The following is a 13,637-nucleotide window of genomic DNA, read 5'->3' as shown; positions in this document are numbered from 1 at the left end:
GAAGCTTCAGAATATTCCAAAAGAAAATACATCATCCGTAGGACTTTTTCAGAAACAAAATATGTCTTCCCCACTCCCTGCCAAAAGAGACTACTTAATATTATTATAACTTTCATGTCAATTAACAAATGGGTATTTTTATTTATGGTTTTATCAACTGGCCCTTCTGTTTGAACTCATCTGCACACCACATATGTAAGATGCTACAGCTACAACCAGTGGGTGAAGAAGTGGCCATGGTCATGCCATATGACCTCTCTGCTTCTCTGTTTCTTTATATGTAAAATGAGGAGGTTGAAATAGATGACAGCAATGTTTCTTTCCAGCTTTTCAAACTCCAAAGAATCCAGGAAGAGCCTCTTTCTTAAAAGCTGGCATAAGCTTGGTGCTCTAGGGCTGGTCATAGGGCCTAGAAGAGAATAAGGGTGCAAATCTCTTTGAAAAGATAGTTTAAAGGGAATTTCTCTTACTCTGAAGCACAGAAAGTAGAGAAACATCAATCAGGATATTGAGAAAGGCTGTAGGATGGAGGGATCTAAGAGGATCTTGTGGTGTTTTAGAAAAAGACATGAGTATAATTTATAGCAGGAAACTGAAGGCAAAATTTCCACTGTACTAAATGCAGCAAGGAACTTTATTCTAAAAACATGACCTTGGAAAGGACTAAAGACTGGCTAAAGTACTGGGCTTGGTTCACCTGACCAGAGCAAGATGCCAGATGGGGAGGCCTCATGTCCTCAGAGTAGACCCCTCTCTGAAAATAATTCATTTATTTTTGTTAGAAACGGGAAGTACAAACAAAGCTTAGAGGGTTCCCCGTTTCCATCTCAAAACAAAACAAAACAAAAAAATCTCTTCTGGAGTAGGCCAGTTGGATCACGGATTGCATACACACATATAGTCATTTGGGCACTTTCTGGAGATCATGGCTCAACTCTACAACTTTTGGATTAATCAATAACTGAGACACCCATCTTACATAATTTTTCTTGGTCGACACACATCTCACAAATCATATCTTAGGTTTTATTCAATGTTTTTGGGCTTACAAAATTTATTGAAAATAACCATGTTTCAATATATTTTACATGTCAATTCTGAAAGTTGACATCTTGAAACAATAAGGTTTTTTTAAAAAAAATCATTTATGGTGAACAAGTGAAATTTCTCATTGTACCAAATTTATCAATATGTTCACATTATAAAAAGCTTCAGGCCGGGCGTGCTGGCTCACGCCTGTAATCCCAGCACTTTGGGAGGCTGAGGTGGGTGGATCATGAGGTCAGGAGATCGAGACCATCCTGGCTAACACGGTGAAACCTCGTCTCTACTAAAAATATAAAAAATTAGCCGGGCGTGGTGGCGGGCGCCTGTAGTCCCAGCTACTCGGGAGACTGAGGCAGGAGAATGGCGTGAACCCGGGAGGCGGAGCTTGCAGTGAGCCGAGATCCCGCCACTGCACTCCAGCCTGGGCAACAGAGCGAGACTCCGTCTCAAAAAAAAAACTTCAGTGTTTCAGTAAAACACTGTGCAATGAATCCAATAAAAAAGGAACTTGAATACATATTTTTTCTGCATACATAAACATCTGCTCTATCTAACTTTTGCCTCCTAAAATTGTTTATTTTGCCTCAGCCTTAACCCTTAATAATAGCAAAAGAATTGCCTGTCTTGAAATGTTTATTAATTTAACAGCAGAGTCAAATTAGGCTCCTTCGCACCCAAGTTAAACTTGCTTTACGCAGTGTTTAAAATATTTTAAAAGGTCTTTTGGAGGGAGAAATGTTGATCTAGAACTTGGGATCTCTGAGGGAATAAAACACAGGGTTGTGATTCCGAGCTCAGGCTAAGAATGAGGTTGCACATTTTTCTGCATCAAAAGGCAGGTCTATTCTACAGTGTGACCTTGGGAAAGTCCAGGGATTTTCTCCCCCATCCTGGGATGCAGATATACTCCATAAAGGCCAGCTGCACTCATTATAAATATCTTGTAAGATAGGCAAAGTGCTGCCCTGTAACTCCTTTAGCCAGAAAGCCAGGAAAGAGAGGGATTATGTGACCTTTTGAGAATAAGTTGTTCACTCCAAGAAGCCCAGAATAATTAAAACAGAGAGTTAGCACTTCTTACAGGGGGGGATCAATTTACTGTGAATAGCCCAAAGCTTTTTTTCACTTGTTATGGTATTCTTGCTCTGGACAAGGAAGGAGGCAGGAGAGCCAGGGAGGGGAAGTTGAACAAGGAGCAGTAATCTGAGAAGGGAAAACAAAAATAGAGTGGGAAATAAAGGGAGGAGTGAAAGAAGGGCAGGCTTTGGGAGGCCCCATGGCACTTGTGGGCAATGCCTGTGCTCAAAGGCCTCTTAGGGGGCAGGTGGCTATTTCAGTGTGTTCCCATTATAGAAGTGGATCCTGGTGTTGCCCTGAGGAAGGGCACGGAAGCTGGAACTGACACACCACTCTTTAGGTCATTTTTTTCTTCGTGAATCTACGGTGACTCCCACCCTTGATTTTTCTGTTTAGGATCCTCTGAGGTCCAGCCTCTGCCTTTGTCCTTCCCATGTGAGCTCCAGCTGCCTCTCCAACTCTCTACTCCAGCCAGGCTGCACTCCTGCCTTCGGGTCCCACACTCATACCTCTGTTTCCTTATTCTGTGGTTTTCCCTCTTCCTTTCCTTTGCACATATCTAAACTACCTCCATCCTCTCAGGTCAAGATCTAATTTATTTCATAATAATAACTTACATTGCATTGAACTTTATGCCAAGCACTTAAACATGCACAATTATACCTGAGCCATTGTCTCCTGGACATTTCCTTATTTTGGCTACATTCATCTTTCCTCATGTTTTATCTCTTGGAGCATTTGTTCACTAACCCAACTCTACAGAATCAACCTGTAGGGATGAAAGGCTGTAATAATCTCCATTGTCAATAAACTACCCAGGAAAAATTGGAGTTAGGAGTTAGGGTGACCTAAGCTGGTAGAATTTTGACCAGTGCTGTTTATATTTTTCTATATTGTATAATAAATTTTTTGCCATGATGATGTACAACTTTTATAATGAAAATTAGCTATTGTGCCACTGCACTCCAGTGGGCGAAAGAGCAAGACCCCGTCTCTTAAAAAAATAAAAAAAATAGAAAGTAAAAAAATAATAAAAATTAGCACACATATTAACCTCCCCAGTTGATTCTGATGATGTGGGAACCATCAGGTCCATGTTAGTCATTTGGACAATGATTCAGTCATATGCCTTTTTAAATGTATTCTCCATCCAACAAGATAGAAAAGTATTCAACATTAAGAACTGGCCCTGTGTGTTTTCTGTCTTTCTAGTGCTAGCAATTCCAGGCTCAAAGCAGGAGCTCCATAAATACATGAGTGGGTTTGAATAGACTCTAACAAAAATACAAAAAATATTAATGAGGACACACATGACACAGTACATTTGAAAGAAAAAGAAAATCTTATAATTAATAGGTTAAAGAAGTGTGCTTTTTTTAATTAAAAAAGGTAATGACTAGCTGAGGAGAAAACTGGAAGACATAGATTATAAATACATCCTAACGGGGTTGGTTTAGGCTGAGTTATCTGCGGGGTTGGTTTAGATACAAGCTTTTCCTTCCAACAAAAGTTGGAATAAGAGGTATTCACATCTCCCTTTTTGGTAGTCTTAAAAACTATCGGTTTTATCTGTGCAGGGCAATTTATAGGAGCTCTTCTTGAAATGGGAGAGGGATGAATTAGATGAGCTTTCATGCTGTTAACTCTTTTCTCCTCTCTTGGAAAAATGTTAAGCCTCAGCACTCAATACCAGGTAGCACCCTCCGTGCATTAGTTCTGGTGAAATAAGAGAGGAAGCATTTCTGTTTCTTGAAAAGTTTTATTTGGTGACTATATACAATCATAAATACACATTCCTCTGAAGACTATAAAAGTCTTCTCCTCTAAACAATTAACTTTTCATTAAAAAAAAAACTTTAAGCTGCACTTGCAACCTATTTTTTAAATCATTTGTGTAAAGTGTAAATTCAAGTAATGTATAGCTACCTCTACACATGTTATTAATATGAATACATATAATGTAGTTGGCTTGGTAAATAGTTTTTAAAACTTTGTAGCCTTTGAATTAAGTTTTACTTGAAAAACAAAACGCTATTCTCACTCACATTTACCAAGGACAGAATCATCTCTTTTAAGCTTTCCCATTGCTTGCCAATGCTCCCTGCTTTAGGAGAAAACAAGAAACTACTTTGGGTCCATTCAGCACAATCTTCCTCATTCTGCTCAGGACCCAGATAGGTGCCCATGAAATAAAACAAATATAGACATAATTAGAGCAAGGAAATCTCTTCCTGGCCTTGTCACCAGATTCATATGAGATCCTTTCTAGTCTTTTATTCTTTAGTCAGATCAGGTGGTGTTTTGTTTGATGGCAAATCTATGTCAGTATTAACGCTCTTGGTTTCACAATCACACAATTTTAAGAGTACTCATTCATTGAGCAAACATAAAAATTTAAACCTTCTTATGTTGGATTAGTTATATAAGTGTCCATTTCCAACATCCTCAAATGTCTTTAACCCAACTGCATATTTATGGAATAATGGATTATGGTCCTGGGACCAAATATTGTTTAAATTTGATTTGTTGAGAACACTAAATAAAGGGAATCCTCACCAAGACACAAAGCACTTCATCTCCTCAGGAGGAGATCCCACACCATCCCTCCTAAGCAAGGGCATGGTCGAACTGCCCTTTCTCCAGGCCTTCAAGTCCATCAGCCCAGGTAGAGGTTGGCATGCTTCGATATGGATCCAAAAGAATCCGGAAGCATCGGACAATGAGAATGCCCAAGAAAATAAACAACAAAATCACAAAAACAAATGTCGTTTTCTGCTCCAGGGACATGCTAGAATCTGCTGATACGTTCCCAAGGGGCACTAGGGATGAAGGGATGGGCTGTCCTCCATCCATGGTCCAGGGAAGCCAGAGCACAGGATATCCTGGTTTTCTTTTCTTCCATCATCAATCTGCGGAGGTCATGGTGGCTGCACTCTGGAGAGGCTGAGTTATCTGCAGGGAAAAAGGAAGGGAAAGGAATACCTATAAAATAACAGCCTTATTTTTTTAGGTTCACAGTCATATTTTTCAGAGAGAAAAAGAAATCTGTAAACCAGCTTTCTTTTTCACCAGAGATGCTCAATTCTGTATAATTATCGGGAAAGATATTTTACTCTTGCATGAAATCACCAGATTGTTCTCAGAAGAGCCACCTGGGGCCAGGAGGGATGGGCAGGGAATACGACTATAATATAGAAGATGAGAAATGTGCACAGTAATATTGACCTCAGGGTGTACTGTCAACTTGACATCTGAACCAAGCCTCCCCTGCCAAGTCTCCTCCAGCTCTGCTCCACTAATATTACTCTCACATTGTTCTTACGATAGTGCCATTGAGGGAGCCTCAGCTATGTGTCAGCACAGTGGCTAAACTTGAAACACGTTAGCCACTTTACTGCAAGCTTCATGAAAGCAGGGATCTCTTTAGCCCCAGTGCAAGGAAACTGAGGCTAGAAAAGGTGCTTAAAATAGAAACCTTCTCCAGGAGCATTGGGTTCTGGGCTCCGGGCTCCACTCTACTGCAAAATGGGTGTGGGACCTTGGAGAGGTCACTAAGCTGTAAAAATGCAAGTAGCAATGCCTGCATCTTTCAGGTGCTGTAATAAGGATGAAGAGCTGTGAAAACCCTTTGAAAAGTATACAAAAAAGAAAAACAAACAAAGCCAAGTGTTGCTTCACCTGAGACACAACTAAGGGAGCTATGCTGCTTCTCCTTTCCTTTCCACTGCCTGAGCCAAGGGAGAACGGAGGTATCTCAGTCTCCCAAACTATCAAGTTACTGCTGCTTTTTCTTTTTTCCTCAGAAAACAAAGACCAGGTTCAATACTTGACCCTGGGAAGCACCTAGAGAATTAAGCCAAGAGAAAGGAATTGATCGATGCATATTTTCAAAAGGACAGTTTTCCTTAGAGGGGCTTCCTACCATTTAAGACTATTCAGTAGAGAGGAAGAGAAGGAAAAGGACAAGCTAACACTATTTTAATTTTACTGGTGGAAAAACTTAGATATGTAGATATTACTGTATAAATATACAAGTGTATATTACCGTATAAATGTACAAGTATATACATGACAAGTATACACAGAGGTCATTAAAAGCTTCAGATACTGAACGAAATCTACTTAAATCACATCGTAAATAAAAGTATATACATTAGACACTACTATATAGAAAATTAAATGATATTTATCATGAATTTATAATAAAAATTACATAGCACAGTAATTAGCTGTGGAAATTAACACGGACACAAAATAAATTTTGCTCAATGAAAATAACCAAATAAAAATAGAATATGTGACCTAAAGCATCAATACAATGTTCCTTCAGTTAACTTATAATCATTGCCTTCAAGTACAGCATTAGTAATCATAGCATAACAGTTTGCATTATATTGACACTTCAAAGTTTGTAAAATTACAGTTTAAAAAACAATTTATAAGGGGGATCCCAGCCAGGATCTGGGAGGAAGGAGTTACCAGTTGGGTAATGCATCATTTTTGCAGCTCTATCACTTTGAATTTTTTTAAAGGCTCTAACAGTTGCAAAACTCATTTATAATTCATGTTTGTTTGGAAGTAAGATTGGGATAAAAATTTGACTGCATTTTTAAAAAATAAACTCTTTAGGAATTTAGAGGATATTAATGCACTGGGTTTTCTTTTGGTTTGCTTGTTTCTAAGCACCCTCCTAGCCTTGGGTATTAATTCCTTGTGGGCCAGGAAGGGAGGGGCAGGAAGGGAGGCCAGAGCCTCCAATGCAGGTCTCCTCAGCACATCAGACCAGGGCCACCTGTGTCCACCAAAAATATTCAAACTATACTTAATCATACGAAATATAAAATCCTCCAAGGGCTGGACCAAAGGAAAGCCCGCTGATGACAGAGGAGCAGATGCTGAGGCCATCCCTGACATACTCCTTGCTTTGTCATATCCTACTGAGGATCCTCTCACTTTGATTCCTACTCTCCTTGCGGGATGATCAGAATCTCATTCTATGCCCTTTTTCCATCCAGCCCAAATGAGGCCAGAGTCCTGTTCTTTGTCCATTCTCAACAAAGCTGAGACAGGTATGCATTTTCAGAAAGTTCTTTTTTTTGTTTTGAGACAGAGTTTCGCTCTTGTTGCCCAAGGTGGAGTGCAATGGCGCGATCTCAGCTCACCGCAACCTCCGCCTCCCAGGTTCAAGTGATTCTCCTGCCTCAGCCTCCCTAGTAGCTGGGATTACAGGCATGCACCACCACGCCCAGCTAATTTTGTATTTTTAGTAGAGATGGGGTTTCTCCATGTTGGTCAGGCTGGTCTTGAACTCCTGACCTCAGGTGATCCACCCACCTCAGCCTCCCAAAGTTCTGGGATTACAGGCATGAGCCACCACGCCTAGCCATTTTCAGAAAGTTCTTTAGGAAAACACCACATAATCCAAAAAGGAAATATAAGAAGAGAAAAGACCATTAACTGTATAACTGACGTAAGGATTTCTGGATCTGTGAAATTCAAAAATTCAGGTAAGAACTAGATAGAGAACCTTTTGAGTCCTTGAGAATGACCTCCTCAGCACAAGCAGGCTGACTAGGACGGTGATACCTTGCTTAGTCCCTCCCTTCCCACCGGGGATCTCCACTTGATGAGCAACATTGTGACCCCAGGAGTAGTCTTCCCCAGCCTTCTCTTCCATACAGGGCAAATGCCAAATCCTTCTCTCCTGGATCAACTCTCATACTTTCTAGGCTTCACCCACAACTCAGGATTTACAGCGAGCAAACCATTCATTTGGGGGCTGCAGTGGTAGGCAACCATTCCAGAAACTCCAGCAAATAACTTATTCATCCTGATTCAGATTATCTGCCATATCTGCCTCTTCAGTCACCCTAGGAATGACTCTGGGACTCAGATTCTGCATGAGGATGCCAAGTATTAGAATGATTTTTAAAATCAGTTTTAATTTGAAGTTTTACCATCCTCTACTGATTAGAAGGCAAGGTACAAAGGAAAGGTTAACCCTCTTTGCATTGAGAAGCCTCCTAAAATATAAATATGTGTATTCTCCAATGTCTTCATCACCAAACCTTTCCTGATATACCAAATTATGAGCAAATAGAGGTGAAAGAATTTTTAAAACTCTGTAGCACATTGGGAGTTGTAAGCCTCTCCTCCCCCAGCACACTGTGGTGCCCAAGTTCCTATAAAAATAACTGCTTTTGGTCAAAGTATCAACGTCTCCTATTAAATTGCAATATTTTACCTAGGAAAGTGGCACATTAATGTGCTAGCAGGAATTTGTGAGGACCGTTCCCGCCCGAAGGAGGGGAAAGTGTGGTAAGTAGAAAGGCGATTGAAGGAAGACCTTGCTGGGAATGAGGGACTCCTGGACAAGACAGGAAGACAGGCATGGTGGTGTGAACAGGGGGCCCACTGGAGAGCCCTAGGGGAGGGATGCAGGATGGTGGGTAGAGACAATCAGGAGGTGGTTGCTAAAGGGATAAAGAGATCCAGAAACCAATGCTGACTAATTCACAATTTTGCCCAGGACTGATTGAAATCCCTGGAAGAGTCTGCTTGATTTTAAACCTGCAATCAGCTAATCAATAATTTACCGATTTAGAAAGCTCCAACGGCATGTATAAGTTGAAGGAAGCATCAGCTATTATAAGGTGGAGAAAAAGAAATAAATGTAATCATTTTGCTACCACAATACAAAAATATCTCAAGACATGTAAATTTTTAAATGTCTGTCTCGCAGTAAAATGTCCCTTTTTGGTAAAAATGATTCTTAGAAAATGTGCAAGTTTGCTTTTAACTGAATAATGACATCTTTCTTTTAGATGACCAGGGAAATCTGTGCAAGTCTATTATTTCAAAGGATTTTGATACCACCATCAGAAGCCTTCATAATAACACATGGCAGCTATTTTAAGTATAAAGAAGGACCACAGTTACTCACAGCCATATTTTAATCCTGATAGGCTTTCCTCATCACGCAGTACATCTGTGTCTTCCCTTTGTCAGGTCCATTTGTGGGTGCTCAGGAAATAGAGTCTAATTTTAATACTGAAAAATTAAAGAAAACCTTAATTAAAAGATACCCTTTTCAAAAGTCATATAATACATTCCCTTGCTCGAGTCAAGCTCCCTTGTGATACTGACAAAAACAGAAGACACCCATAATTACTTATGAAGCCCAGCAGGTGTAGTCATTGCAGCCAGGGTCATTCACACTCTTAACCACTTGCTTTAGTTTTAGTAATTTTCAAAGTGGCGTTCCTCATCCCTTGCCCATACTTCCTACACACTGCATCTCGATTCATCTTTTAAAGCCCAGATCTCACCACTCTTCCCCTCAGAAAACCTTTGCACCCCAGTGTCCACAGCCCATTAACCCCCTTGTGGGCCTGATGCCCAGATGTTTTCTGGACCACAGATTAGGACCTATGCTGACAATGGAATTTTTAAGATCTGAGTTTTATTTTTATAAGTTTAGAAAGGAGTCAACACCAAATCACATTTAGTTCTCAGTAAAATGGCCAATGTGTTGATCAGAATAAACTTCCATGTAACTGAGTCTGTGGACACCTGTGGAGAATGTCCTCATTTTGTCTGTTTTTCAGCTTGATCCAATACCTGCTGTGCTCTAACACCTCCAGGTTTCCTACCTCATAATACTTGCCTCCTCTCCTTCTTTCCATCTGTGGAGAGGAGAGGAGGCAAGCACTATGAGGCAAGCATCTTTCCTCTCCTTCTTTCCATCTCTCCCTCCCTTAGGGTTCACACCAAATACCCACTTCTCGGTGGCGCCTTCTTTGTCTCCCTTCACCAAGGATGGGGTGTTTTTTACTCCATCTCCAGAGACATCACCTGTACTCGGTGGCAGCACTGATTACAGTGCAAGTCTTGAGAGTGTTTATCTCCTCCTTATTATACAATAAGCTCCTTGAGGAATTATTTGCTGTTCTGGGATCATTGCCTTTTTAAATATAGGTTAAATCAAATCTTCAACCCCTTACAGTCCAGGGAACTGAATTCAAAATCCGAGGTGCCAGCTAACTGATGCAGAGAGGAAAAACAAAAGCACAAGTCATCAAGTCGGACTGAGGTGCTGGACCATCACATTTGAAGTAAGTCTTGTTTGAAAGAATCACAGCTAGTTCAAGTCACAATGACACCTTAAAACCCACAGATCTTGTAATTTGAAGAGCCATAAGTTATTTGGCTCATTAAATTTTCCTTGGCCTCCGTGTTGATGGGTGGAATCTGAAATATAAAAATCAGCCAGAGATGGAAAGTTACCCTTTTATTTAAGAGGTCAATTCTTTCTTACCTAATCTACTTTTTGGTGGGGAAGGGCAGCCATTTAAAATATCCTGAATCCAAATGTCTTACACAAAAACTATTAATGTCAGCATGTACCCTTCTCAGGCTTGGATCCCTTGGACATTTTATTTCATTAGCATCTCATTATACAATTTCACAGTAAGGAAAAAATACTTTCTCTGAAGAAAATGTATCTTAAAGCAATGACATGTTTCTTTTCTTTTTTTTTTTTTAAGTGACAGCGACAGAATTACTTAAGTGTATTGGACACCTTGTTCTGTGGAGCCACACACAGGGACTTGATTCTACAGGTCATCAACTCAAGAGCCCACCCTTTTGTAATAGGGTGCAATGATCTTATTAATAGTTGCAGTGCCTGTGTAGTCCTGCCTGGCACATAGTGGGGGTTTGATAAGTAGGTGGGGATGAATGAGTGTTTTCTTTTTACACCATTTTTGTGCAAAATGATATTTATTTTTAATTTCTATTATGTGATCAAGCACACTAAGGTATAAAAATTATAAATAAACTGCCCAGAATTATAAAAATCAGTTACCAAAAAGGTAGCACCACCCCCTACCACCCCACCGCCAAATGATGGTAGATCCCAAGTTTTTCACTGGCGTGTTGGAATGAATTGAAGGTGTCATCCCTCAGGTGTTAATGGCCTGTAGGGTGCAGTGAAGCAATGCTGTCTGTATTTTAAATATTCCTAAACCACATAATTGCAGTACCTAATTTTTAAAACTTCTGGATCAGAAACCTAGTTACGTGACTTGACGTGGTTTCAAAAGTACGTCAAGTACTTTTGGGCTTGTCCAGTTTCCATTCACATGTGATAGGCAGGACACTTTATCCTGCAAAGATATACTATGAACCTTATTTATATTTATCTGGCAGACTAGCGAGACCAGTCTTTAGACTTTAACAGGAACGGAATTGTCTAGCTAGGCAGGACTGAATTTGCGGTGACCAACAGAGACAAACTTACTCAAAATGCTGCATTATTCTGCAACAGTTCTGAAGTTAACTGTGGAAATGTTAACATGGCTTTGAATGATTCAAGTAATACACATCCTGATACTGAGCCTAAATAGAATCCCTCTCTACTTTTAGCACTAAAGGAAGCCTGGGCTGCATTCCTGTTTGTATAACTGTAGTCTCTCAAAGTACATTTCATTCTCCAACCCACTCACCCACCCTAGATGTGTAAATCTCCCAAATGATCCTATTATCCATCCCCACCACAATTGTGAGTCATCTGTATAAGCCACCTCGTTATCTAAGCAACAGAATCACCACATAAGCAAATATTATTCCCCTACAAATCTTTTAGAAATTCTGTGTATTATTCTAGTGAACAGTAACTTGCATTCAGGATATACACACAAAGATACAAAATATTTCATATAAATTCAAAGAATTTGTGGCCCTCTTGCTTACCAGCAAAGAACTTCAGGTAAAGATTTCCTGGCTCTTTCTAGGTGTTTCATAGATTTTAAATCCTCCTACTCCCCTTGTTTTTGGCTCATATACACGGCAACGTCTATATATTTTTTTCCAAGTACAGACCTCCTGTTCCAATACAATAGCCCTGATGCTTCAAAATTCAAAGGGGGGCTAAGGGTAAATATTATTTTATACTCTCAAAACATAGACTCAAGTCTACTAGAAAGCCTACGAACAATGATTTAATAAACATGAGGATGTCTTCAGCTACAGATGTCAACAGGCAGTTTCAGAACTGTTGCCATCCCCCACTGCTGCACTGGGAAGTCTGTTCTCTGCTTGTTCCTGCAAAGTCAGCCTGCAGACACGTCTGCTTGGGCTGGGAGTGGACCCTGTTATTCTCAACTCACTGCTGCTTTTAAGCTCTGGGTCAGCAGGAGACCTTTGTCTTCAGCCTCAGCCCCAATCTCAGCTTTACTTCTTCCCCATCTTCATCTTCCTCCTGATATCTGTTTGAGGAATTTTTAAGGGACTGCAGGGCAAGGCTACTGCCTAGCTGAGAACATCAGAAAACACCATGAGGGTGCCTAGTCAGGAATTGGTGGTATCAGAAGGCACCCTTAACGAACTGGAACTTTTAACTTCAAATAATAAGCCCTACTGTTCCACCTGGTTTTCTTTGTCTTTCTTTGTGTGTTTCATAGTGAAAACGGCTACTTGCTGATATCTCAAAAGGATAGTGCTGCACACAGCTTATCAGCCAGGGACAGTCAACGCTGTCAATATGAGTGGTTGAGTTGTGATCCTTTGTAAACAAATCAGAACGTCCTTGTTACATTTTGGAAGGTTGGACGTTTTAGGTGACTGAAAAAAAAATACGATAATGGGCAAACAGCTTTCAGAAATAAATTACTGCAGCTTAGGAAAGAAAAAAAAGCCTGTTTTACTACTTCTTCATCCAGTATCAGTAACATTATAAACTTAACCATGCTTTAAAAATAAAGGCATCATTACATTTTACCCCCTCGCTTCTTAACTTTATCTAGCAATTGTTTAATTAGACTTATCTAACAGCTAGATCTAAATTCAGAACTATGATCCGAAAGGCATGTATGCGATGATTGCTCATGCATCAATTGTAAAGTTAGAGAAAAGCATTTAATTAGCCCGTCAAAGATACAGGTTGGGTCAAGTACCTGGCTCTGGCTGAACAAACACTTGATCCATTTCCTGGTGGAACAGTTACAGGTAGTTACAAGCCTCTTTAGTCTCCATTCTTCCCGACCACGCTGTGTGAAAGCAGTAGACAGTGGTAGCTGCAAGGCAGCTGATGGCACACCCCAGGTCTAAAGCTGTTGTTTCAGGCTTAGAAACTTCCCATTAAAACCCCGAGTTAAAGGAGCACTGTCTTTCTGTGTGAGGCATCATTAACGGCCAATACTGCTGCTTCTTTGAGGTGAGCCATGATTTCAGTTCTGCCTCAGCAACTCTTCAGAGGATTCTGCTTCAGCGAGTAGAGGCAGTATCCCAGCAGTGTGTCTGAAATCATCTTCAAGAAAGCATTAACATTCAAAAGGAGTACGGGGTTGGGGGGTGGGGAAACATCACAGGGCATTCCTATACCTTTTCAAAATCAAAGCCATAAATCTACCAGCGCTCTGTCCTCTTTATTGATTATTGACACTATTCCTCTTTGGGAGTGTCAATTAGCACCTCACAGCAACTCTTCATATTGATTATTGTTGATGACCTTC

At 40.3% G+C, this 13,637-nt stretch overlaps 1 protein-coding gene across 1 annotated transcript; it reads right to left on the bottom strand.

Moving 5' to 3' along the window:
- Nucleotides 1-1,889: 1,889 nt before the first annotated feature.
- On the bottom strand, nucleotides 1,890-13,431 carry CTXN3 (cortexin 3). The gene is made up of 3 exons (XM_003826669.5): nucleotides 13,080-13,431; nucleotides 9,068-9,174; nucleotides 1,890-5,076 (listed from the first exon to the last, which is right to left on the bottom strand). Exon 3 carries the CDS (start codon nucleotides 4,975-4,977, stop codon nucleotides 4,732-4,734), a length of 246 nt encoding a protein of 81 aa, XP_003826717.1. The 5' UTR covers nucleotides 4,978-5,076; nucleotides 9,068-9,174; nucleotides 13,080-13,431; the 3' UTR covers nucleotides 1,890-4,731.
- Between the last annotated feature and the right edge of the window lie 206 nt (nucleotides 13,432-13,637).

This window comes from Pan paniscus, chromosome 4 (genome assembly GCF_029289425.2).
Source record: "Pan paniscus chromosome 4, NHGRI_mPanPan1-v2.0_pri, whole genome shotgun sequence".
Lineage (NCBI taxonomy): Eukaryota > Metazoa > Chordata > Mammalia > Primates > Hominidae > Pan > Pan paniscus.
Note: the sequence above shows the minus strand (reverse complement) of the source record. Positions and strands in the feature narration are given on the sequence as shown.